At 42.9% G+C, this 26693-nt stretch overlaps 1 protein-coding gene across 8 annotated transcripts in view; it reads left to right on the top strand.

Moving 5' to 3' along the window:
* Tenm2 (teneurin transmembrane protein 2) overlaps positions 1-26693 on the top strand; it is a 1211860-nt gene that overhangs the window by 931277 nt on the left and 253890 nt on the right. For all 8 annotated transcript variants that reach the window (XM_040748463.1, XM_040748461.1, XM_040748460.1 and 5 more), the window contains one exon: positions 20296-20534. In XM_040748463.1, the coding sequence (XP_040604397.1) occupies positions 20296-20534 (239 nt within the window). The remainder of the gene's footprint in view (positions 1-20295; positions 20535-26693) is intronic.

The raw sequence follows: 26693 nt of genomic DNA, 5'->3' as shown, positions 1-26693 counted from the left end.
ATCATAATAGATGCAACATCAAAATAGTTCTATGTTTAATTAGATAAAAACGCTCATCATAAAATGCAATGTGGTCTAATGTTACCAGTGGTGTTCCTTAGTGATTACATCTCTGAGAATTAGTTCAGAATTACTAGAAGTGGTAAGGATAAATGTAGTAGGAGGAAGATAGAATGCTTACACTCCCCCAAAATTTCAAGGTAATAATGTGTGTGGGGGTGATGGGTGGGCAAAAAAAGAAAGGGAGGCCCCACTCAACATGTGCCTAAGTTACTTAGATCTCTGAATTGTCTGCATCGCTCTCCTTGCATTTAGACACATAAAAACAATACTAAGATGGGGTCCTCCTCGGGTTCATCTTCAAAATCATATGTTGGTCCATTCAGGAGAAAGGGTGAAGGTCTTCATGGAGCTAAAGCCAACAGACTATTTCAAACCTAAATGGGAACAGAAAGAGAGATTAGAATAAAAGTAGGAATGGGTATGGAATTCGAGATAGGCGTGAATATAGAGAAGAGGGTGGGAATGAGGATGGTGATGGAGATGGAGAAGAGGGTGGGAATGGGGATGGTGATAGAGATGGAGAAGAGGATGGAATGGAGATGGTGATGGAGATGGAGAAGAGGGTAGGAATGGGGTTGGTGATGGAGATGGAGAAGAGGATGGGATGGAGATGTGATGAGATGAGACAAGAGGATGGGATGGAGATGAGATAGGATGAGAAAGAAGAGGATGGGAATGGAAGTGGGATGAAGTTTTGGAAGAACATGAAGATAGAAATGAGGGCTGAGATAAGTATAGGAAAGGGAATGATGAAAATTGGCAAAACAGGGATGGAGATGAAGATGTGGATATAGATAAGACAGGGATGGGGATGACAATGGTGCTCTTCCCAAACCCCTTACTATTTCCTGCATTATGGTGGACTTAGGTTCATCACATAGATTTTTTATCTCTACTTCCTCTGCAAAAGAAAGGTCAAGAATTTAAAGCAAAAAAATGACAGCATGGTCACAACAGAATTTCAGTTACTTTATTACAAAATGTAGATATTCATTTAGCAAAAAAATATTCAATTATTGGAAAGATAGGAAGTGCATAGAAGTAATCTCTGCTTCTCAATTGCTATTTCCAAGAAAATACCACTCGAAGGCTTATTACTTCAAGCTTCCAAAGATGTTTATGAATGTCTAAGCATATATTTTAATAGAAACAGAACCATATACATTCCACTTAGCAAGTTTCATTTTAACTTAATGAGATATTGTGGAAATCTTTTCAGGTAATTTCATGTAGACCTACTTCATTCCCTTTTTTAAGGTCTCTGTAATGTCCCATAATGCCATAATTTATTTAACCAATGTCTTCTTGATGGACACTTAGATTGCTTTCAGATTTGTGCTATTACAAACAGAACTGCAATGAAGAGTCTTGTGTATGTACCTTTCTTTGCATACTTATATGATTATGTTCAAAAGTTAAATTCCAGGAACTGAAATTGCTAGATCAAAGGGTATGTATAATATGCATTTTGAAGTTCGGTAGACTGTGCCAAATTGTGCCCATCACAATTCAGATGTTATGCTCTCTCTCTAATGACCTACTTCCCAGATGCGCTGAAAATAAGAATCCCCAAATTTATGGAGTTAAGGTATAGGGAGGAGAGAGGTTTTTATTTCCCCCCTGAAGGAATACATCTACCTTCTCTATGTTTTTGTTGGGGAGTTTTATTGGGGGCAAATTGAACCCAGGGTCTCCTACTTTCTAAGCAAGCTCTCTCTCTCACCCCTAGCCCATGACACCCCTCTTTGCTTTCCATGCAAAGCATTTGAAGAGACACCACTGAGGCAAGGTCTGATTTTCAGTCTTCCCTTAGTGCCAACCTTTTACTAGCAGCTGCACCACAGTGTGGCCCATGTGAATCCATGCACACCTTTGCTGCCTCCTGTTTCTGCGTATGATTGGGTGGTGTTTTAAATTTGCCCCCTCTTCTCATCTGCCATGCCTTTAGCTACCCGATGGGGCTATGATAAGAATGTCTAAGAGAGCTGACCTAGTCATGTTTCAGAAACCCTGGGAGAAATCCCTGATACAGCAGTGTGGCTGTTCAAGCCACTACAGGAGAGCATGTGATCAAGGACTTGACAATTTGGTAAAAAGGATGCCTCTTCTGTGGGATACGTATGTAAAGGCTCTGTCTGTAGGATGCCTTGGGTCAAACTTACATAGTTATTTTACCTGAAACTCTGATTTTATGCTAAGTAGGGATTTTGTTTAAATTTCCCACTCACCATTGGTAATCTCATTATCAGAGATGTACATAAGACATTGGCTTAATTCGGCCAATATTTTGGAGGTCCTGTGATCGACTGAGTTTATTGAAGTACACTGGGTGGCAGATGAAAGACAAGTGCCCTTTCTCACTGTGAATTATAGCTAGTGTAGAAAGGGAAGGAAAAAAAAAGATCGTTCATACTGAAATGAATGTCATTTCAAAAGGCTCTGTGGGATCGTGGGTAGTGAAGGCACACTCAGGTGGCTACCCAGAGAAGCCTGGCTGGAGAGAATAGTGCCCGGCTTTCACTTTGATTGTTGAGTGAGAGTCTCCCCACCTAAAGGGCATCTCAGGCCACAAAACACTGTCGCGTCTGCTGCGCGGCCTGTGTCCGAGAACGTGCGGAGGGTGTCGGGGATTGACAACACAGAGACTTGTTCAACGATGTAAAGAAAACTTTAAGCAGGCCCCAAAAAGGTTCAAGAAAACTTCCTAAGAAAAGCTCCCAACAGAGAAGCTTCTGTTCTCTCCTCTCCCCTGGCTGGTTCTGCTCTGACACCAAAAAACTGATCTGGGCGTGGCAGAAGAGGCGGTTAGTCTTTGGACAAGGTCGAGGGTGGTTTCTGTGGGCAGGCCTTTTCCAGGAACTTATTGCCCCCGGGCATTGTATTGTTTTTAGTAAACATGTTTTAGTAAACATTGTCTTACAGCTGCCTACTCCCAGGCAGAAGGGAAAGTGGGTCTCTGCTCAAGGTCTGGTGTTCCCACAAACACAGCATTTGGACAGGAAGGAGCAAGTCTTAAGAGACCATCCTATGGAGACTTCAATGCTCAGACACACTCTTCAGGGTGAGGAGACTGGTGTGTGTGGCAGTCAGATTCCCTGGGAGGAGAAAGTTCGATTGACACCTAAAAAGAAGGAAGCAATAGAAATGTTGTAGCTACCCAGGAATCCCATATCTGACAAAGGCAGATAGGAGGAAGGAAAAGAAAAGAGGGAGGAAAATAAAGAATATAACAAGGACAAACAAAAAGAAAGCTGTTTGAAGTAGGTAGTGTGTGGGATTCATGAGTAAGTATCTCCATAACAGCGATGGCTAACAATTATTTTGAGGGCCTACTCAATGTCAAGCACGTGCTAAGCCTCCTTTAAACCCATCAGTATCTCTAAATATTTGCATTGGAGTAAACTAAGATATAGCAATACCAAAGGCTGCACTGGTTATAGACAGGCTCTGAACACCGTATATTACCAACAGTTGACCATTAGCCCCCTGCCCTCCCCAGCTTCCCCGAGTCAGCCGGGTTGGTGCTGTCCAAGCCTGCTGCAGCCCTGATCTTGCCCCCCTTTCCCAGGTCTTAACCTTGCTGCCCTAAAATGCAGACATTGTGGACATTGCTTTTCACATAACCACTTTACCCTCCTGTCTAGCAAAACCTCCGAGGTAGAAAGAACCCCAGTTCAAGTGCAAATCTTTAAGGTGTCAGGGGAGACAGCTTCCCCCCACCAGACTTGCCTTTAAGTTTTACTTAATTCTACCACTTGCAAAGAAAATGCCTGCAGGCAGGCACCTGCCTCTTAGTCTAACATCCCACCTTCCTGTCAGGTGGCTTTCAATTCACCATGCCTCAGCATGTCCACCCGCATCTTCGTCAAGATTTCCAAGATGGCACTGACAAGCTTTTCGGGTACTTAAGGCAAACATGCATGACAATTTTCCTTGACACTTGAATTTTTAAGAAGCCTCACCCCAGAGTCTAGGAAATGTAGCTTTAAAGACGCCAGTAATCTTTCCAAGGAACCATGTTTTCACAGCTTCTGCCTTGCCGCTTGTCTTGTGGCAGAGGTGCTGCAGGGGCCAGCTGAAAGTGTATTGGGCCCCAAGGCCATATTTAGGTGTTGATGCTAAATGACAGTTGCCTTATTTAATGGCACTTTTTTTTTTCCTTGACGACTGAAATGTATGGATCTGTTCAGTGCATTGTCAGTGAGTATGTGGCTGGCCTACAAACACACTTAAATGGCACACTTCTACCCAGCACTAATTTCTGAGTGTCTAACAGATATATGTAGGCAGGCAGATGTGTCACAGGGGTTGCTGTAAAACTTAATTAATATCCCTGAAGAGCTCTTATATCATTTCATGAAGAGCACTACTTAAGAAGAAAATATTATACCTATGGAGGCTGCACATATAACGGAATGTGGGTAAATACGCAGATGGATATTCTTATATTTTCCGATGCCTCGAAGGATCTGATGTAAATTCTAATGGAAAAACAAACTGTATTAAAGATAACCGTTTTTATGTTAGAGTTTAAAAAATAAAAAGTAGCATTGTCCTAACCGGAACGCTAGAACACTGCACTTAGGCACGGAGAAGCCAATTTGTAATTCATAAAATTGAGCAGCAGCTTTTGCTTTTTCTTTCATTGTCTTTCACTTCTGCCAGCCCCATATCTAGGACTGCATTCATACCTTAAAAATTGCTGGCAGCTGGGGACTGGCGAAATAGTTCAGTCTGAAAAGGACTTGCCCCACAAGCACACAAGCGTGAGGACCTGCGCTTCATCCCCAGTACCCATGTAAAAAGCTGTGGTGTCATGCACATAGCATCCCAACGCTGGAGAATCAGAAAGAGGTGGCTCCCTGGGACTCAGTGGCCAGTCATCCTAGCCTAATCCAGGAACTCCAGGTTCCAGTGACAGACCCTATCTTATAAAAACAAGGTAGATGACTCCTTAGGATCCACACCTGAAACTGATCTCTGGACTCCACATGGGTATGAACACACATGTGTGAGTACACACACACACACACACACACACACACACACACACACACTGCTGTCAATTCCATTTGTAATACCATAGCCCAATAGTCAAGACTTGCTAACTTAAAATGAATGAAAAGTGTGTGGGCTTATAGTTCTGGAGGCCGGGAATTCAAGAATGAAGAGCCAGCACTCGGCACGAGGCTTCTTTGCTGCATGTTCCCATGCTTGTAGTGCAGAAAGGAGAATGAGGGAGAGAGAGAAATGCACCTCAGCACGCACTGGCTTTGAGCAAGCCACTTCCAAGATAAGAAACAAGTCTTGCAATGATTGATCTGTCCGTGGAGGTGGAGTCCTCTCAGTCCACTCATCTCCCAAGGGACTCTCAATTAATACTGTAACAGCGCCAGTAAGTTCCGTATCAACTGGAAGAGGGCAAGCATTCAAACCATGGCAGCAGATAACAATAATTCAGATAAATCAATTCTGTTTCTTTTTTTTCAGCCCCAAAGGAATCTTAAAAAATACTCAGCCTCTGCTGTTTAACTGTTAGAGCTAAACATTCTTTCCTCCTTTCTCCTCTCCTTCCATCATTATCTCCTCTCTTCCCTTCCTTTCTCCCTCCCACCCTTCTTCTATGCCCCCAGCAAATAGATCTTGAGTACCTTAAAAATCTAGAAAATGGAGCCGGGCGGTGTTGGCGCACGTCTTTAATCCCAGCACTCGGGAGGCAGAGGCAGGCAGATCTCTGTGAGTTCGAGGCCGGGCTGGACCGACAGCCTCCAAAACAATACAGAGAAACCCTGTCTCATAAAAAACAAAAAAAAATCTAGAAAATGATCATTCTTGATTTCTTGTGATTTTTCTGTTGGTGGGGGGATTGTTTTGCTGCTGTCAACTTGTTTTCCCATTTCTTCCTAGTTCCTGATTCCAGTGTATATTTTAGGAAGCAGAAAAGTTCATATGGTCTTAATTCTCAAATAAAGAATATCATATATTTAGCTTTAAATTGGGGAAAAGGGGTTCATGGTCAAGCCCAGCATGGTGGCACACTCCTCTAATCCCAGCAGTCTGTAAGCAGAGGAAGGTACAAGACCAGCTGGATCCAGACAGGAAGTCCTAGGCTAGTCAGGGCTAAACAAAGAGATCCTGACTCAAGAAAAAAAGAATACTCATGTGGTCAAACAATCAGGGTAGTACTAGGAAACTATGGTTATTTAAATAGTAAAGACTTGTAAAGATTTACAGTACTTTCCTTAATTCTGTAGGCTCCGGTCTTTCTCAAATACCAAGGAGAATACACTAAAAGTTAGTAACATACACAGAAAGGAACTTTCACTAAAAGCTAGTAGCATACACAGGTATTCATTGACCAAAAAGCAACCAATAAGTTGTGGTTTTTAAATTCTCTTCTATTGAAGCTCAGATTTTCCACAATTTCTGGCTTGGAAAGGACTCAGTGATTTCACTATCCGAAATCAGACACAATTGCTGTGACACCATAAACTTTTAAAAATGCATGCATAGATTTTCATCAGATTGGGCAGTCTGGTTAATAACTGTTATCTATGCTGTAGTTCTCTAAGTATGGACTAACAAAAAACCCCTCACAGACATGCTTTGTTAGCTGTAAGTCCTCCTGGGCTCTTAGTCAAATCAGTCTGCAGATATGCTATGAAAGCTGGCTGAATTGTGTTGAAACATTTTGTAACGTATGTTGTGACTTTGCTCTCCTTGCTCCTGCTGCAACCTGACTAGGTGCCGATGCTTATTTTGTCATTCATTAAGTTTTGAAAGCAACCTCTGGACATATGTAGGACTCAAGGAGACTGGGGCAATATCTAGTGCCAACTACAGTCTGCCCTTACTGAGGAGCTCAATGCTAATTGTCATTTCCTATATTTAGAAACTAGCTAGAGGTTCCCTCTAAGAGCTAAATGCATAATAACCATTCAACTCAGCAAGTCCTTTCTGAAGATGATCCCCAGAAGAACGGAAGGCAGGCACACAAGACAGTATTTATACCAATGCCCATGGCAGCTTTACTCACAATAACATAAGGTAGGGAAAAAGAACAGATATCTATCAATGGATGAATGAATGATACCAAAGTGATTGCTATACACAAAGGAATAGTCTTTGGCCCCAAAAACAATGTAATACTTACTGTTACATGCCATATGAGGGGAGGGTGGATGCACTTAAAAACACTAGGCCAGGAACAATAGGACAGGCACTAAAGGTCACATTGTATAAATTTATTTATTATGAATTATCAAGAATAGGAGAAACCCTACAGACAGAAGCCATTAAGCAAACAGTTGGGGTGTTTGCTTCTTAATGGACTTAGGGGTCTGGGGGGATGGGCAAGTAGTGAGAAGGCATGGAGTCAGTAGCACAGGCACCAGGAGTCAGGTAAAAGTCATACAGCAGATTGGTTTTTCAGCAATGGGGAGAACCTTATAAACCGTCCCAGCACCCAGGCGGTCTAATCCATTGGCATTGTGTGGTCACCCCTCATTGGCTAGGCATGATCAGGGCTGCTGACAGTGCCAGCTCATCTCTCAGCCTTAACTTCCTACAGGCCACCATCCAACATTGTGAATATATAGTTGCCACTCAGGTGTACATGTAAGAGTGCCACGGTTAATTTTATCTCAATTCTAAAACTTTGAAATTATAAAGGAAAACAGTTGGAAGACCACCATGGACTCTCTAGGTACTAAAGATCTACTCAGAGGAATGACAGCTGATAGTACAGACAGAAAACGAATCCTTTGTTTTGGACTTTTCTTTCTCCTTCCTTCCTTCCTTTTTCTTTAGTTGAAAATAGACTTTTTTTCATAGAATATATTCTGATTACAGTTTCTCCTCCCCCTACTCCCTTCTGTTCATCCCTACCTCCCCCTCCATCCAGATCCACACCCTTTCTGTCTATCCTTAGAAAACAAACAGGCATGTAAGGGATAATAATAAAATAAGGTAAAGCAAAAACAATCAGAACGCAGTAAAATTTTTTAAAAGGACACAACAATCAAACAAGGAGGGGAAAGCCAAAGAAAAAGCAGGAAATGCATATAAACACAGAGACACACATATCACACACTCACACACAGAGAAATCCCATAAAAAAAAAAAACACAAGATTATAAGACAAAAAACCGCTAAAGATGAAGTTTGAGTTCAGTTCATTTTCTGTTGACCATCTACTGCTGGGCATGGGGCCTACTCTTAAGAGAGTCGGTTTCCCTGGTAAGACTCCCTTGAAGAAAACCAATTTTTCATCTGCAGGTGGCTGTCAACTGGAGATAGTTTATGTGTTAGGAATGGGGACACATGTCAATTTCTTTCAGCTCTTGGACCCCATGAGGTGCTATCCCACGCAGGCCCTGTGCACCCTGTCTCAGTGTCTATGAGTTCATGTGAGCTTTACTCGTGTTGCTTTAAAGGGCCTTGTTTCTTTGGTGTCCTCCATTCCCTCTGGCTCTTATACTCTTTCCACCTACTCTTCTACAGGGTTCCCTTATCCCTCAGGAGAGGGTTTTGATGGGGGCATCCCTTTAGGACATAGTATTCCAAGGTCTCTAGCTGTCTGCATATTATCTGGCTGTGGGTTATAAATATCTCCAGGCTTTTCCAAGAAGGAGCTAGGAAAAAAAGTCTACTTCCAATCATGCTCAGAGTAGTAAAATTTGAAGTCTCTACACAGGGTGTAACTTGAAGATTACAATACAATACACCAGTGCATCTGAGTGGTTAAAGTGACTTGTGGATCCAGGTGTGCACTGTGTTAACATCTGGAAGACAGTCAACACAATCTCCTTCAGCATTATGGTGAATGGAGCCCTTCCTCCTTAACAAAATCCTTTAAGTACCAAAGAGAGGAAAAGTAAAGAAGGGTGTGGGAGGGTAGAGTGGGGAGCAGGACTCCTTTGTTATAGGGGAGAGGAAAACAAGAGAAACTTAAGGGAGCCTCTCCATGGCATAGGGGGAGGTTCTGGAGTTGAAAGCCACTCTGATTCTATTCTTTTGAAAGTGATTTAGATGAGAAAACACACCATGAGCTCTTCATGTTCACAGAGATATCAAACCTGTGAAGATAAACTGCTCTACAGGTGGGCAGGGACGCGACAGATAAAGAGCAAATACATTACCAAAAATTCTTACAGACTTGTGGGAAGATTATCTGTGAGTTCCTAGTTACAAACAAGGAGCTGGACCAGAGATTAGAATATAGAGATGTGTGAAAACGTACAGTCACTGCATTGCTATGGAACAAAAGGAAAGCAGAGCCGTAAAATGCATGCCATCGCTACGTGGGATCTTAGAAATTAATTTTTAGAAATGCATTATCCCACTATTTTCCAGCCCATTGGGTGTCCACAATAGAAACGGTCAGTACACTCACACCTGGGGTACCTCAGCAATGACACAGAAGTTAAAAGTAGCAGTCTCAAAAGAAAAAGAAAAGCAATAAATGAGGAGAGTGGAGTTGTCAATCAAGTGCTTGCTTTGCAAGCAAGAGGACCCGAGTTTGATCACCAGAATCATGTAAAAAAAAAAAAACAGCAACGATAACCAAAACGGGGTTTGATGGCATTGTTCTTATAACCTCAACAAGTTCCGGTCCAGTGAGGGACCCTGCTTCTGCCCCTTCAATTAACAGTTCCCTAGGAGGGTGAGACTCTTTCACCATGGCATCAAATGGCAGTGTGTAGTATCTGCTCATGCTCAGTGATTATCACTTGACTTCTTGCTTTTGGCCTTAATATCAGATATTATATTTCTTATGGAAATAGGCATAATGTGGGGCATGATGTATTAAACTCTCCAAGTACCCAACTCCTGGCCTCAGAGTTCAGATCTGTGTTCTTTCTCAGGCCTTCCCATGGCTCTGGAATTCCATTTTATTCTCGCTTTTCAGAGGTATCAGAAGCTAGGGAGATGCATTGCCTTTCCCAACGTCATGCCATGTCCGTTGGGGGTGGAGTCCAGCTGTGCCTGGCGCAAAAATAACTCTGCCATACTTTGTGTTTTCCTTCTCTAGACTTTCTTGAGTACCAATCCTGAATTGCAAGAGATCTTAGAAAGCAAAAGAGAGAGTGTGTGGTGTAGCCTTGATAACCTGACTGAAGAAATGAGGCAAACTTGTAAGGCAGGCATAATAACAGGAAGCAGAATATGATGAAAGCACTCACCCCAAGGTTCTGACCCTATGCAGTGCTGATGCGAGAGGTCATCCTGTTTGGCAATTGTATCTAAAGGGTTATGGTCTTCCTTCACCCACCCTGGCAACTGGAGGACACTCACACACTCATATAAGTCTGTCTGTCTGTCTCTGTATGCCCATTGTTTGGTGAATTCAACGTCAGGTCTGAAGTCAAAGTCACAGGTCTTTGATTTGTCACCTATGTGTTTGTATCTCTCTCTCTCTCTCTCTCTCTCTCTCTCTCTCTCTCTCTCTGTGTGTGTGTGTGTGTGTGTGTGTGTGCGTGCGTGTGTGTGTGTGTGTGTGTGTGTGTGTGTGTGTTTCTGGACTCCCACCAATTAACCTGAAAAAAAACAAGCTACCAAATTATTTCACAACACCAGAGCTGAGAAAAAGGAGGCTCCCCATTTTGTCTAAAAGACTTGGAAATGGTTTTGCTCACAAAATCCAGTTTTCTTTAGTGAGAGGCCTTACCTGTCACCCTGGATAGCATATCATGCCATGAAGGAGAAAAAAAAAAAAGTTTTGCAATGGAAAAACTGCTACATTACATCACAGAGTGACACAATTTAAATATCAAGAGTCAAGGCGTCTATTTAGAAAAAGAAAGGAAATAAATTGAGCTGCTAATTATTCCAGCTGTGTGTATTTTTGGTACAGCTGCAAATTTCAGAGATAGCAAAATAGAGGATTTTCCCATTGTTCATGAACCAAGTGAATACAGTGACTCCCTGTATAAGCTAAAAGTCCAGAGATGTGAGACCTTGAAAACATGTTTGTCACTGAATCAGTACCAAATCTGAGGGAACCATGCATGACCAGAAACAAACTTTTTATTACACTAATTGGATTATTGGTTTCTTGTTGAGTATTTGTTTGTTCGTTTTAAGTCAAGGACTAGGCAATTACATTATTTTCAAATTTTCACTTTAAAAGCCACAGTTCACTTTTCAGCCCAAGCATAAATTTTCAATGGAAGAGACAAGCACTTTAGCCATCTTCCCAAATTGTTTTTCTACCCCAGAAAATTATTTGGAGGGGTGGACAACATATTGTAGTAATGAGAATTTATCCTTTTGACAAATAATCTAAGTGATCTGGGGTCATGAATATGTGACAAGGAGTACAGGAACTATGCTTTTGTCCTCAAGACACTTAAGAGCCACATGTGTTGACCATTCACAGGCAGTCAGTCTACTGCTAAGCATGTGGTATGAATAAACTCTCCCAACGTTTAAGATCTATCAAGCACACAAAATAAGCAATGTCATGGCCAGTCTTCTAGAGAGATTACTATTTCACCCCAGGTCATGCGGTGATAAACATGGTGCCTGGATTCAAGACCAGCAAGATGGCAACTGCCTTCTTGGGATGATACTATTGCTATTTTAAAAAACAACAAGATCAGTAGGAATGATAAAGAATATTCATGTTGTCCAAAGAAGACTGACCAACTATTTACTGGCCTGTCACTCACGAGTTCACAACTTTGCTTTCTACTTTTAATGTAGAAACTCGACTTCTTCACCTGATGTCTCTGACCAGCTGGCAGCTGTGCCCGGCAGCATCCCACAGCATCCTTTTCAGAGTCCCTTTCTCTTCCCACCTCAACTACATATTCTTTTTTTCTCTCTTCTCCTTCTTGTCACACCTCATGTCTTTTGCCTCTATCTCTCAGGAACCTAGACACCAAATTCCTCCCAGACCACCACCACCACTCCCCTATTGGAGGCCATAATAATGGTGCCAGGAAGGAGAGTGGTTATTTAACCTCTCTCCAGCTAAATGTTTTATTATAACTCCCGAAAACCTAATTACAGTAACTTTACATGCTACGGTACTCTTTATGGCCTGTCTCTTTATTAAACCTACTCCTTTAAAGACAATAAACCCAATGCTTCAAAGGCCATGGCAGGCTAGATGAAACTGAAGAAACCTTCTGCCCCATTGCACGCCTGACCTCCCTCACTGAGCCCCGCACCCCTGTTCTTGCTGGTCTCTGCCTTTCTCCTTTTGCTGGCTTTCTGTCAAATTGTAGGCACCTCCTGGACAATATGAAAACTAGCTCAGGGATTAATGGGCTGTGTATCAATACTCTCATCCACTTCTCTGAATATCCAGGGTTTATTTACTTGTGGGGCGGGGGAGGGTGTCAACTTTCTCAGGAGGACAACGCTGGGCAGCCATCCTGTCTGAGAAACAGAGCCGCTCAGGGGCACGTGGCACACCATGGAGACCCTCCACAACTTTTGCTGTGATTCTGGAAGAAGGTTTCTTGCAGCCGGCTTCATGCTTATTGGAGAATAGCAACGTCCTTGGTGGTCATCATCAGTCATCATGCAGCAATGTGCCGAGATAGCAGGAGATGGAGGGAAAGAGGAAGGGAGAGAAGCAGGGAGAGGAAGGAAGCCTGACCTTTGGAGCTGCTGCAGCAGGATTATTTGTGTAATACATTTCAATTCCGAGGCCCTGCTGCGATTTCCCCCTGGGAATAAAGCCAAACCAACAGGAAATCAGGAACCCACCTCTAAGGACCTCATTGGCTTGTTGCCTGCTGGGAAAATGGTACTTGGTGTTAGAGGATTTTATGTATTTATTTGTTCCTTGCTTCGGCCAAGTTCAGGGTTAATGACAAAAGTTTACTTGTGATTGATCAGATGGGGGACACACACACACACACACACACACACACACACAAAACCGACCGTAAAGAAGTCTTGGAGCTTCAAATCAGCAAATTCTAGTTCTGGAAGCTTCCAGATTAGTCAAGCACCCTGTGCATCAGAGAAGAAAAATGATTACACCTTTCTAAACTGGCAGCTTCTTCTTCCGTGGATGCTACGTCTAGCTTTTTCATTTGTTAGACTTCCTCCTCTTATGGTTATTGAATAACACTGTGTGTGTGTGTGTGTGTGTGTGTGTGTGTGTGTGTGTGTGTGTGTGTGTGTGTGTGTGCGTGCCCTTAGTTTCCTAAGCCAGTTTGAAGCAGATGCCTGTTGGGTTCAGATTCTTCCTTGCACCCATGTCTTTGCTGTCATGTAAAGAGCAGGGGAAGAAGGCTATTAGATAAGCTTTCTCCGTTCTTATTAAGTGGTTTTGTTTTCACTTGAAGAAAAGTGATGACATTTACCCAAAAGACAGATAGTTGAGAGTGAAGCAATGATAGCTGTGCTCTTAGGAAATCACTGAGACTCGGGATCCAGAGCTGAGGACACAGACGGATGGGCAGGACCCTCCTGGCCTTCCTGATCCATCCCAAGCCCCCCACATATGTCCTGCAGGCTGAGTGCTAGAATCCATGCCCTGGTCCCCACATTGCTAGGGAGGGAAAGAAGCATAAGGCTCTCCTTTGATTCTTTTGTAAAACATCAAAGAGTCGTTTCTGCCATCCCTTGAAGTGTTAGCAAACTCCAAGGACAGCACTTTGGGGGCCCCTCATGTGCCTTGCCTTTCCAAGGCACAAGTGGCCAATTCTGAGAGCAATTGAGTTGTGCTTGAAAAATGTCAAGTGCATTTGGAAACTACACATTTTTGCTGACGCCTGGAGTCCTGAGCGGAGCTATTTCCATGACCAACCGCTGGGAAGAAGTTCAGCTGGGGCATCAGAAATGATTCCCCGCCACACACTGAGCAGGCCCCTGAGGGGGAAAAGCTGTCTTAATAGCCAGGTCAGGGAGAAATCAGGAATCTCAAAGTCTTGCTAGGCCTCCCCACAACAGCACGACCACACCATTACCTTGTGACTCTCGTTTCCTTTTACTGTATTTTACTCAATTTTTTTATGTTTTCACTAATCAATGTTCCTATAGTTTTTAACTTAAAAAAAATTCAAACAGAAAACTTTGGGAAGAACAGCCAATGAACTGATAGCCACCTGATGCCGTGCTGTCATCAGGCCAAGTGTCTTGCCTGTCAATGGAGGGAAAGACACCGATTGTCACACTGAATCATTTAGAAGTTGAAACTTTGGTGACACTTTACCCAAAGGGCATCTGTTGTCAAAACCCACATTTCCAACAAGAGACCTATACACAGTTTAGTGCATTCTGTTTCAGTGGATGTATTTGGAAGTGGTAAACAGGATTAGAATGTCTTAATCTTTAATATGTTTCAAGATCCAGCAAGACACAGACAATGCTTTCCTTCTGACCAGAGGGAGCCCAGGAATTTGTACATTTTGTTCAAGCACTCAAGTGATATTAACTCAGGTATTTGTAGAAGAAAATCTGAAGACTATCTCTTCCTTAATTGTTTACCTTTTCTTTTTATCAATTGCCTTGGGTTAACATACAAAAGACATGGGTTTCTTCACCAAGACCATTTCTGTATCAATTGTGGGGCAGAGTTGTTAAACTTTATCCTCTACAGATTGTATCACCAGGGTATGGATATCTTTTAAGAGAAAGAGGATTCTGTGGTATTTTTATTTGGTCATTTTTGAGCACCAAAAACTGAAAAGGGGTGAGAACTGAATGGGTTCCATTTAGCCATAATCATCACAGACACCACAGTACCACTGAGAAACCCAAAACACAGACTGCAGGACTGATGCGGTCTCCAAAGTCTGTGCGTCCTGTTTTTGGTGGAGAATTGGGTCTTGTATGCAGAAATGCACATGCTCACCTATTGCAGATAGGAAAACATACAAATCTCTTCTAAAATCAGTCATGAAGACTGTAGAAGGAGCCTTCATTTTAAAATCTAAAATGTTCACAATACTGTGCTTATAGCATACATAATTTTGAACTTGGGAAATATTGTAGGTAGGTCATTTATTGAACAAAAATGTGTGACCACTGTGGCACAGGCTACATTCTAGATGATAAGTCATAGAAGTAAATAAATCTGATAAATGCCTCATTATTTTATACTTTACAGCAATTCACTTCCGATGATGGGTACAGACAGATAATGCGCACATATACATATATGTGCATATAAGAAAGAAACCAAGGGCACCTATCATGGTGAGAGAATCATAGAGAATGAAGGAGGCTTGGGGAAGTCTCTGAGAGAATGATATTAAAGCAAACAACATAAAGGGAGGACTGTACACATATTTCCAAGCAGTGTAAAAACCTTGGGGAGGAAGGTGAAGTATGATACAGAACAGTAAAAGAGCAATATGAAGGACTAACAGTAGAGGAGAGGAGTGCTACAGGATTCGGCGGGAGAGGGGCCGCAGTCAGGCCATACAGGACATTGTAGACCTTGGGAAAACAGCGATGTCATTCTAAGTGCTATTGGAAGGCTTTATTTAGGGGTTGCAGGGAGAAGAACAGGAAGCGATCTAGAAGAAAGTGTGGGAAATAGACTGTGTTGTCAAAGGTAATTTAACAAAGAAATATTATAAGTTCATAAAGAAATCCCTGTGAGGTGCAATAGTCACATCCTTCTACTTTTTCTTTAAAGTAAGTATATTCAAAATAGCATTACATCCAACTTAAACTTCTCAACCTTCACCTTATTACTACCCCCCCCCCACCTTATTATTATTCTGTTTACAGATGTGACTGATGTCTAGACATTAGTGGTCAGACTCTGAAGGTCCTGAGGGTAGTATCTACCAGTGTTGAGTGCACAAGGCGGGGGGCGGGGGGGGAGGCCGGGGGGGTGGTCACATGCTGCTTTGAGGAAGACTTGTTAAAAATAATAGGTGTTAGACACCACCCCCAAACGTATGATGAGACTCGTGAATGCACTGATAGATGGGTGTTGGAGCTGGTTTCCCAGGTAGGTGGTTGAAAGGTAGATGGTTGAAAGGGGACAAGATACGGTAGGCTGGGTGGGAGAAACAATGGAGATCCAAGTCAAGGAGGGTTACAGCCCAGGCTCAGTGGGTAGAGCACCTGTTGCACAAGCCTAGGGACCTGAGTCCATATTCCCCAGCATCCACTTAAGAAGCCAGCGACGCCAGGTTTGTAGCTGTAACCCCAGGACTGTAGAGTGAACATATGGAAAGATCATTGGGTGGCCATCAGCAATTTCCATGTTCAGTGAGAGAATGTCTTAAGGGAGTACAGTGTAGGGTGATAGACTAGGACACCCAACATTCTCTTTGGGCCTTCCTTCCTTACACACACACACACACACACACACACACACACACTGTTGCTTTTCATCCCATCCCCAGAGGTACAGCAACATGAACAGTGCTATTACAGGGCTGGAGAAATATCTCAATGACTGCTCTTCCAGAGGACTCGGGTTTTATTCTCAGCATCCATATGTCAGCTCATAACCATCTGTAACTCCAGTTCTAGGGGACTGGATAACCTCTCTGACCTCGGAAGACACCAGGAATGCAAGTGGTGCACAGACACACAGGCAAAACACACTCATACATACAAGATCTTTTTAAACAGAGAAAGAGAGCGAGCTTCTTTGATGGTAGTTTCTAGTCTGCACTGAAATGTCCAGGAAATGAGACTTAGGAGCACACAGCCTTGGAGGTTTAAAAAAAAAGACAGCTCTTTTATATGTTACTAGAAGACCAGGTAAGTCAGGGGGCTGTGACTTGTGTAGCTAGAAGGGAAAAAAACAGGAGAAATTAGTGAGAAAGATTTTCAAAAAATACATTGATGAGATTCTTTAGGACCTGAGGAAAGAGAAAGGGATTAACATTACTCCAGTGCTAAGATACAGGGTAGGGTGGGAGTGGGTGAAGGAAAACAGTCTAAATTTGGTTGTGACATACAATGTGGAAGACAAGTTGTCTGATACACAGTAGGAACATGGGTCAATACCTGAGGAACAAGCTGAGCTAGATATGCAGACCTGTCAGTGATGACTGAAGCCATGAGAATAGGCTGGTCACTGGGGACATGAGAGCTGGGACTCATATATATTTTTGAATTGAGTTACTTGTGGCGAATGGTTCAAGAAAAACAAGTTTATGAGCTCCTAAATCAAGTGCCAGAGTTTCCACCCTATCTTGATTTTTGTTGGTTGTTTTCACTGCTTAAGAAGCAGTGGGTTAGTGCTGAGCAAGTTGGGAAGTTCTTGAAATGTGTGCTCCACGATTGTCAAGCTTTAAATTAACACTTGGATTTTGAGCTCTTTCTGTTGCTCCAAACTTCCTTAGTAAAAGCTAGTCATTAAGAAGTCAGCAGCTACCATGAAACTCTCCAGACTAAGAGCTTTTCTTGAGTAGTCTTGTGTGGTTGGTGTAGCAACCACATATGCAACACCTGTGATTGCACTGCCCATGAGAGTGATGCTCAAGAGGAGGGCTGGGTAACTAGTGTGAGCTAACTTGTCCATGAAGAACACTGCTAGGAACCAATGAAGAACTTTCTGGTTCCCTTAAACCCTGTATCTAGCGTCTCCTCTTCAAAAGACTATCCGTTGATCCTACTAGAAAAGAGCTATTGGGGCCATTGCAATGGATTAGTGCAATGGTTCTCAACCCGTGTGTCATGACCCCCTTTAGGAGTCACATATCAGATATCTTGCATATTATTACATTACAATTCATAATGGTAGGAAATGGTAGTTATTAAGTAGCAATTAAAAAGGTTATGGCTGGGGGTCACCACAGCATGAGAAACTTATTTTTAAAAAAGATTGCTGCATTAGGATGGTTGACAACCACTGAGTTAGTGACTAAAGATACTTGCTACCATATCTAGTAGCCTGAACTTGAACCCCAGGACCCACATAGCAGAAAAAAAGAATCAACTCCTATATGTTACTCTCCACCCTCCATATGTATACCACGGCATGGCATCATGGCATGTTCTCAATCAATATCTCTCTCTCTCTCTCTCTCTCTCTCTCTCTCTCTCTCTCTCTCTCTCTCTCTCTCTGTGTGTGTGTGTGTGTGTGTGTGTGTGTGTGTGTGTGTGTGTGTGTGTGTATAATGCTCTAAAAAGAGCTACTGGCAAGAAATCTGAAATTTTATTTATGGAATTAAATGTGCATGCTTTATCGAGATAATTGAACATATTTATAGCACAAATAAGGTCTAAGTATCAGTTGTTTGCTTTAATGATAGCTATATTACTTGTTTTGCTAATCAGACACATGTCTAACATGTTTCTCCGTCATATCAATACTTTAAATATTTTTCTGTATGTAGCCAAGATACAAGTACTGATAATGACAGTGATCTTGCCTATAGATTCCTCTGGAAAAACCTGGCAGTCCTCAGTAGAAAGCGTAGTGTGGTATAATAGGTCTTGCTAGAGCTCTGGGCGAATAATTGAGAGAGGCAAAGTGCAGCTTGAACCCTGTCTTATTGTTACTACTGTACTAAAACACCATGACCAAGGCACCTTATAAAAGAAAACATTTAATCGGACTTAAGGTTCCTAAGAGTTGAGTCTATCATGTTGGAGCAGTATGGCAGCAAGCCACAGATGTGTTGGCTGAAACAGCTGAGAGCTCATATCTTGGCCAGCAAATAGGAGGCAGAAAGAGAGAACACTGGGAAATCTCAGAGATCCTGTGACACACCTTCTCCAACAAGGCCATGCTTCCTAGTCTTTCCCAAAGAGTTCCACCAACTGAGGACCAAGGATTCACGCATATGAATCTATGGGGGCCATTCTCACTCAAACCACCATAAGCCCAGGTCATATTCCTACTCTCTAATGTCAAGCTTCAGGATTCTCATCTATAAAACCGGGACAGTCTTATTGAACACACCACGGGGCTCGTGTGAGGTGTAAGTGAAATATGTGGTATGATGACAAAATATAAACAGCCAGTAAGTGAAAATGCATTTATTGGCTGGGTATGGGTGATGGGTGATGCACACCTGTTCACTTAGGAGGCAGGGTCAGGTGGATCTCAGTGAGATCAAGGTTGTCCTGGTCTATATTTGAGTTACAGGACAGTCGGAGGGCTGCATAGAAAGAACATATATCAAAAATATAAAAATGCATCTACTGTAAGTGTGAGGAAAAAAGGAAATGCCTGTCTTAACATTTTTGCATCTTAGAATTGCAGCAAATGCAGCTACAAAATAATGGAGGACTCCAGTCACTCACTCATGTTTGCATGCACGCATTTACGGAAGTCTGCCTTGGATTTGGGGATCTTAATTGGGGTCTAGAAACCTGAAGATGAACTAGGTCCAAAGTGAGATACAGCCCCTTGCCTGAGCAGCTAAACTCTAGAATCTGATTAGCCATCCATACCTTTCACCTGCTGGACATGTCCATGTTTTAAATAAAATGTAGCCAGTTATACTTCAAATCTTATTTTCGGCATATATGTAAAGGAAAATAATCCATTGTCAGAAAATTGATGCTCTGTGAAGTATCTTTGGAATGGCCATCCTCTGAGAAGTTACATGTTTTTTCATACTTTATATTCTATTATAGAATTATCATATTATAGGTACCAAGGATACCATGTTCAATTGATGGGCAAAGATGTCTTTAGAAAGTAACCATGGTCACAAGACCTAAATATGAAGTCTGAGCAGGAAACGTGACTAATGGTTACTGCTGGTGGAAGGAGAGATGAAAATGTATGAGAATGGAGGGAAAAGGAGTCAGTCTTGGGTAATATTTAACAGCAGAGACTTTTACCAAAAGACTGAGCTCTGGGTTTAAATTCCTACCCAGTTACCTGAGTTCTCCCAATCTGATGTCTCAGATCTAAATTAGGGCTATCATAACATTTAGTTTGTAAATGGTGGTGACAACACATTTCAAGTGCCTTTCAGTTGCACATATCTAATATGTGATAATACTTAGCGTCAGCATCATTGTCATCATTTCTGAGTGACTGACAGTAATTCACTTTTCATATTTGCTTTGAACGCTTTGCCGGATTCTCCTATATGCATCTGTGTATGTCTGTGAAAGTCTAAAATTAAGCCATCTTGTGGAAATGAGGTGCATCACCAGCCAAAATAATCTTTGTGTGTGTATGTGTGCGTACACACACACACACACACACACACACACACAGAGGTAAGGTGAGTTAACTAACATTTTACTAGAATGGTAAGAAGTAAAAGGAATGGCAGTGAAGTCTTCATTAGGCAACCACGGTCAGGCTGACTCTTCCATGCTTCTTTGCAGGCACTTCCTCTTTAAGACATCCTCTGGAAGCACACCCCTGTTCAGCAGCTCTTCTCCAGGATACCCTTTGACCTCAGGAACCGTTTACACGCCACCACCCCGCCTGCTGCCGCGGAATACGTTCTCCAGGAAGGCCTTCAAGCTGAAGAAACCCTCCAAATACTGCAGTTGGAAATGCGCTGCCCTGTCCGCCATCGCTGCGGCCCTTCTCTTGGCCATTTTGCTGGCATATTTTATAGGTAAGTCAAAGCAACCTTGGTCACCATCCTGGTGGTGAGAAGGTGGGGGGAAGAGACCATTGACTTGTGAATTTAGACACCTTCTGCTGCCTGTGCAGTTTGCCTGTTGGCTCTTGAAAAACATAATCATGAGTGATGGATAGGAGTGATTTTTCCCTCCTGGAATCCATTCCAGTCATGACTCTAGCTGACATTTATCAGAGGTGAAGTTAAGCATTCTGGCTGTGTCTTTTCTTGGAGAGGAGCTGAGAATTATCTTTCCTGCAAATCTACCCTTCACTTCCAAAGCAATCACCTAGATTTCTCCAGCACTGGATTTGAACACAAACCAGCGCTCTGATATTTATGCCGCATTGTTTCTCTTCGGCTAGAAACTCAAGACAAGGATGGGTGTCATTTCGCACAAAACATCTTGAGCAGGGAGAAAGCCAAACTACCTCACTGATTTTCAGAGCCTTTGAAATAAAATGAGATTCAGAAGCCAGAGCCTACATCCTGGTCTTCATCTGGACTCAGATCACTCACACACAGTTGACCTTGTCCAGCCTCCTTTCTGAGCTTCTGCTCAGCCTCAGTTCTCATCTCTTTGTATGATATTGAGTTTGAAATGGGTTCACATCTTGTTGCAGCTGTGGCCCTGCGACTTGTGTGTGAGAAATGGTAGCAAGCATGCAGAGTTGTTAGGGTCCCTTCCTTCTTGTGCCATGGGTGTCCATTTGTATCTGTGAGGAACCAGCATGTGACTATGAAAAACAGCCGATGTTGGGAGCTCAGGGGCAGGGTGCCACATGCATATGAGCATCCTGGGCTGGACACAAAGCCTATTCACAGTTCCTGGCCCTGACAAAGAGCCCCATTGCTCCTGCTCTGTCAGCTAAGCTTGCCAATGGCAGATCTCTGCCACCAGGCAGAGGCCATGGTGATGTTTGTTAAAGTTTATTTGAAACATTTGATGGTTCTGGCTTGCTTTTAGGGCTGCTATGACAGATCTCCCTGGGTTGGCTGTGCCATGTTGCAAAGCAAACCTATAAAACACCAGCTAAAAGAGGCTGATTCCAAAACGGCTCCAAACATGCAGGCAAAAACTCCTCCCATTTAGGAAACAATGACTAGGCAATACTGATTCTGATGAAGCTGGCCTTCCTTCTGCCAACATCAAGCCTTCCTTTCTTACTCAGCTGGGGATGGGGGCTATACTTTCTTAATCCCTTTCCTCTGGTATGGTGCCTGCCCAAAAAGAGACAGGGCTGGTACTTCCCAGGGCATTTGACCTAAACTTACCTGATGGCAGAGAAGATAATGATATGCTTCTAGAAATTTGGAGCCCTGCCCAAGGCAGACTAGTATAAGCCAAAAAAATAATCAATATACACTCAATACACTTTTCATTGTCTTCTATAGTATAACTGTGCTTGTCTTGATATAGAAAAATAAACATTTATATATTCCTTATCAGCTGCATTTATCAGTAATGTCTTCCAAAAAATGAGGATGCTGACACTCCAGGGAAAGGAAAGGGGCTATGTTTGTCTGGGGTTTTGCAAAAGATTTTTCACTCTAACCCTCAGCTCTCAGTGGTGCCTGAGGTCTGACATTCAACATCCCTAATTTCAAGTCACATCTGCTTCTCACCTCCTGATGAAGAATACAGCCGTGGGTTGACTTGAACTGCCACTGACCCCCCCCCATTCACCTAACTGGGATCTTTGTGTTATTAGAGGGAATTTTGTGTGAGTCCCCAGGTAGCTGTTTCAGGGGCTTGGTGGGAGCAAATTGAATGTGCCTTTAGGGTCTTTGCATGATTTGGCTTTATGTCAGACACTTCAAAAAGGGTCCATGTGCTCACTTCTCAGGCTTAATGTTCTGAGGCCAGTGGGCACCACGGGGAGCCCAGAGACAGAAATTGAGGGACTACCTGCCTCTGCCAATGCCTTTCCCGGTGTGTCTCCTCCTCCCCTTGCACGGGAGAGATAGATGGCTAGCACCTGATTTATTGAGTTTGATAGTTAAAATATAATAGCTTTCTGTAAGGGTGATCATATAAATGGGCAACTGCATAGTGAGAGTTTAATGTTTTAATCGGGTGCGTAACTTGTAAATGATGGATTAGGAAACATATTTATCCTTAGTCTGGAGGCTACTGGAAGCTGGGCCTGAGCATCTTGCTATGGTTTATTGGTTTATAATCCATCATTTCCTATTTTGTATGCTTTAGGTAAGATTAGGCTTTGACCCTGGAGTATCAAAAAGTAGTTTATGACTCAAAAGGAGTGATGGAACAAGCCAGTTTGCCCAGCAGTGATGGCAGTAAAGGTGGAACTACAAGGCACTCTTAGCCCCTCCCCAAAGATGACCAGAGACCTGTAGATTTGGTGAGAGGTCGGGACCCTAAGTGCTGACATTGGCCCCAGAAATCCATCTCTCTGTGGAGAACCATTCGCCTTCTGAGCTTTGGCTTCCTAAGTACACTGTGAGGGCACAATAGTTATTTACGGACAGAATCTCTGAAGCACAGTGAGGATTAATTAATGTGTATAAATCACTTTGAAGATGAAAAGCAGTATATTATTAATTACAAAGCTGCAGGGGCATAAACACTGCATTGCAAACACAGAGGAGAGTGTTGTGGGGCACAGGCATTGATTGCGCCAACCTGAAACAAGTCACTGGGGAAGGACAGAAGTGAAACATACAATCCCAGGCCCCCCTGTTAAAGAGACTGGCACATTCAAGACCTCAGTCCATTCTGGTTCACACGTAACTCCCTATTCCAAAGAGAACATGACAGGTCCTGAAATTGAAGCATCAGCCCCAGGACATTTATGGGCAGACAGTGGGTTCAGGCCTGCCAGGCACTGTGACAAATAGGTCAAATTATCTTTCTTGCATGTTCAAACCCGTGGAGAGGAGCCTTTCCAGAAGTGAGCAATTTGGAATAGCTTTGCCCCATGACAAGTTCTTCTGTACATCCAGGCATGTGGGTAGATGTAAAAGCGGAGTGCCAGTCCTTGAGCAAATTAGAAGGCATGGGCCTTCACTAACTCAGGAAAGATTCCCCCAGTTCCTGCTCATGCAGCTGGGGTGAGAGAACCTTCATGAAATGTTCTCCCATCCAGTCCTCTCTGTGCCAATTTCCCCTTTACTATTCGTTTCCTAATGATACCTTCTCAGGGTGAAAGCAATCACTTCCTGACTGGTAAAAGCCCAGCCATGCATCTACCATAAATGGAGCAGGTGAATGCCATGTTCTGACACAGATATCCTAATTCATAATGAGTAACTATATCTGCATTCCTGGCCCCAGACAATGCATAAGGAAAGCAAGCAACATTTTTAAAACCTTCTGCAGAAGGTCACATCCTAAAATAACAGCTTCTAACTAGACTTTGGAAACAGTACGTCAGCCCACAGATGGAGCAGAGCATTGGGGGAGAACTACCTGCCATTTTGCCCCCTAACCCCTTGCCCTCTACCTTTGGTTACCTCCCACTCCTCTGCAAACTCATTGACTGTTTTAAAACATTATTCAAAACCCAATGCCTTTTTCACTGAGGTTTTCCAACAGGCTTGTAACAGCATTGAGCCATTGAATGTTATCACTGCCTTAACTCAGGTTAACATTGGACTAGATCTCATTTCCTTAAACTGCATAGAAGTTTTGGCGAGGCTCCCCACATCAAGTGAGGAAGGTGCTTCCAACATGCGGCTCCACATGTTCCTAGAAAGTCTAAAGAGTCCACACAATGGTTACTCGTGACACAACTCAGTCTGTCATTCTTGAGTTGCAAAGCATACGTAACCCCTCTCAGGCTTCCATCAGTTAGTTGTTCCACGTGGCCAGGACGGATGTTGGTAGAGGAAAAGATAGGATCATTATGTCATCCTAGATTAGTCTTTAGTTCTTCAAATCGCTGCCAAAATTACACACACACACACACACACACACACATATGTATATGAGAATGATATTAGAAAGTCACCTTGTCTTGTTCACTGCTATAATTCCTGCTAAATATGAAATACTATGTTTTAAGCTCCTCAGCACTCTGCCTTCTGCCACTCTGACTTTGATCTGTGAAGAACGCGGGCCATCAACATGTCAGGATGTTAAAAGTGTGGTAATTTGGGGTGCTTTCAGTTTCTTTTGAAAACAATGAGAGATTATTTTCTATGGAAACTAAAAGCCTACCGTGTGTTTAAGGTTGCTACACTTGAAAATTGATGTGTTGAGACTCATACTGATGAATCCTGCTTTCTCAGCTGCTATTTTGTGTATTCTCATCTCAAAGAGTAGAGCAGGTTTGGGGGAAAAAAGAAACATAAAGAAAATGACAGCAAACAGCGAGAACTTGATGCTTGCCTGGCATCCTCTGCGAGGATGTAGTTTAGGAGAGCTGCTGGTCCTCTCTACCAGTCCCATTGCTCATGGGCTATCTAGAGAGATGGTAAGCCTCACCTGCATGACTTCCAAGTCGTGGGTTTGCCTGCTCTTATCCAAATGGCAGAATGCCAAGTATTAAATCCGAGCAGTCCAGCAAATAGCATTTCTGTCTAACTCCCTGTCCCCAGATGGTCCAAAAGAAAAAGGAGCTGCTCACAAATAACTCAGGGGACCCGGTTAGACATTATCTGTTCCGATTGTATAGCAGAGGGTTCATCTAATAGATATGCTAATGTGCTCTTAACCGGATAATAAAGTCCTGTCAGAGCTTACACACCAGCAAGTCTTTGGCAGTGGGATTGTCATTTTATAGTTGTACTCCTGATTTCAGAGGGCCTGTCAATTTACAGAAAGAAAATTAAGTTACTCATTAGCGAGGTCTCCATCACCCACAGCCACATGTACCATTTGGACCTCATGTTTGACATTGGACATACATGAGTTCAGCTTTTGAAAAGGGAGTGGCTTCTTTAAGGACACCTGGAGGCAATTTGGAGGGCCTGAGCTGAGACACTTCTGGATGGTCAGTAGCTATGACAGCCTTCCTTGCTTCCCTCCCAAGATCCAGGCAGTGGCCAAAACACCAGCCCTTCCTGCCTTGTGGAATAGCTAAGAATGAGAACAAGAGAACCATTCCAGGTCTGACTTTGTATAAATTTCTCAAACAAAACCAAAAGAGAGCCAGACATGGTTGTGCAAGCCTTTAACCCCGACACTCTGAAGGCAGAGGCAGACGGATCTCTGTGAGTTCAAGGCCAGCCTGGTCTATAGAATGAGTTCCAGGACTGCCATGACTGTTACACAGGGAAACTCTGTCTCAAAAAAAAAAAAAAAAAAAAAAACAAAGAAGTAAACCAGGAAGGAGCAGATACAACTGAAAGTCTGTACTGCAAGGATTGTAGGGGAACAATACTGGCCCCACCTGCTGGGCCAGGATTTCCTCTTCACAAGGATGTGTTGAGTAGCTGATACAATTTTACCTCCTATCAATAATCCCTGAGTTGCTTTTCAAGGCTTTGTCCTTGACTCTGTCTCTGAGGCAATTATCAGTCTACCAGGCATCAAGTCTACAAGTCACAAAAGACTTTAATTTTTCCCCCTTGGCTCTGAAGATCAAATACATGGTAGGCAAGTACTCTACCCTTTTAGGGAAGTAGCCAGGCCCACAGACCCTCTGTATTCCACAGGCAGCTTTTGAATTCTTCTCTTCCCAAGTCTTACATTTATTCATTTGCTCATTTCCCCAGTCACTGGGCATAGTTCTTAATACACTGTCCCTTGGTGCTATTTTCTTCTGTATTTTGTCTGTACCAGCACTGCAGATGTTCTTGTATTATTGTGATTATCACACAGCATATGATGTAAACAAAGATACAAATCTGGAATTGAGCATCAGGGAGGCCAGGTTTGGAATGTGTTTCCTTGCACTACATGGAAACATGTGACTGTACCTACTACACTCCTCCAACAAAACAGAGATGATTTCTATTTGTGGAGCTGTTTCAAGCCATGGAGAGATGTGTCAGCAGTTAAGAGCTTGTACTACTCTTGTATGGGACACAAGTTTGGTTCCCAGCACCCATGCAAGGGAAGGACTCACCTGTAACTCCAAATCCATAGGGTCTGATGCTGTCTTATGAAGATTTCAGGCAGCTCTACACACATACACACACACACATACACACACACACACTTAAAGCAAATAATTCTTTAAAAGA

The sequence above is a fragment of the Mesocricetus auratus genome, unplaced genomic scaffold (assembly GCF_017639785.1).
Source record: "Mesocricetus auratus isolate SY011 unplaced genomic scaffold, BCM_Maur_2.0 Super-Scaffold_100007, whole genome shotgun sequence".
Taxonomy (NCBI): domain Eukaryota; kingdom Metazoa; phylum Chordata; class Mammalia; order Rodentia; family Cricetidae; genus Mesocricetus; species Mesocricetus auratus.
The sequence above is the reverse complement of the archived record's forward strand: the minus strand, read 5'-3'. Positions and strand labels throughout refer to the sequence as shown.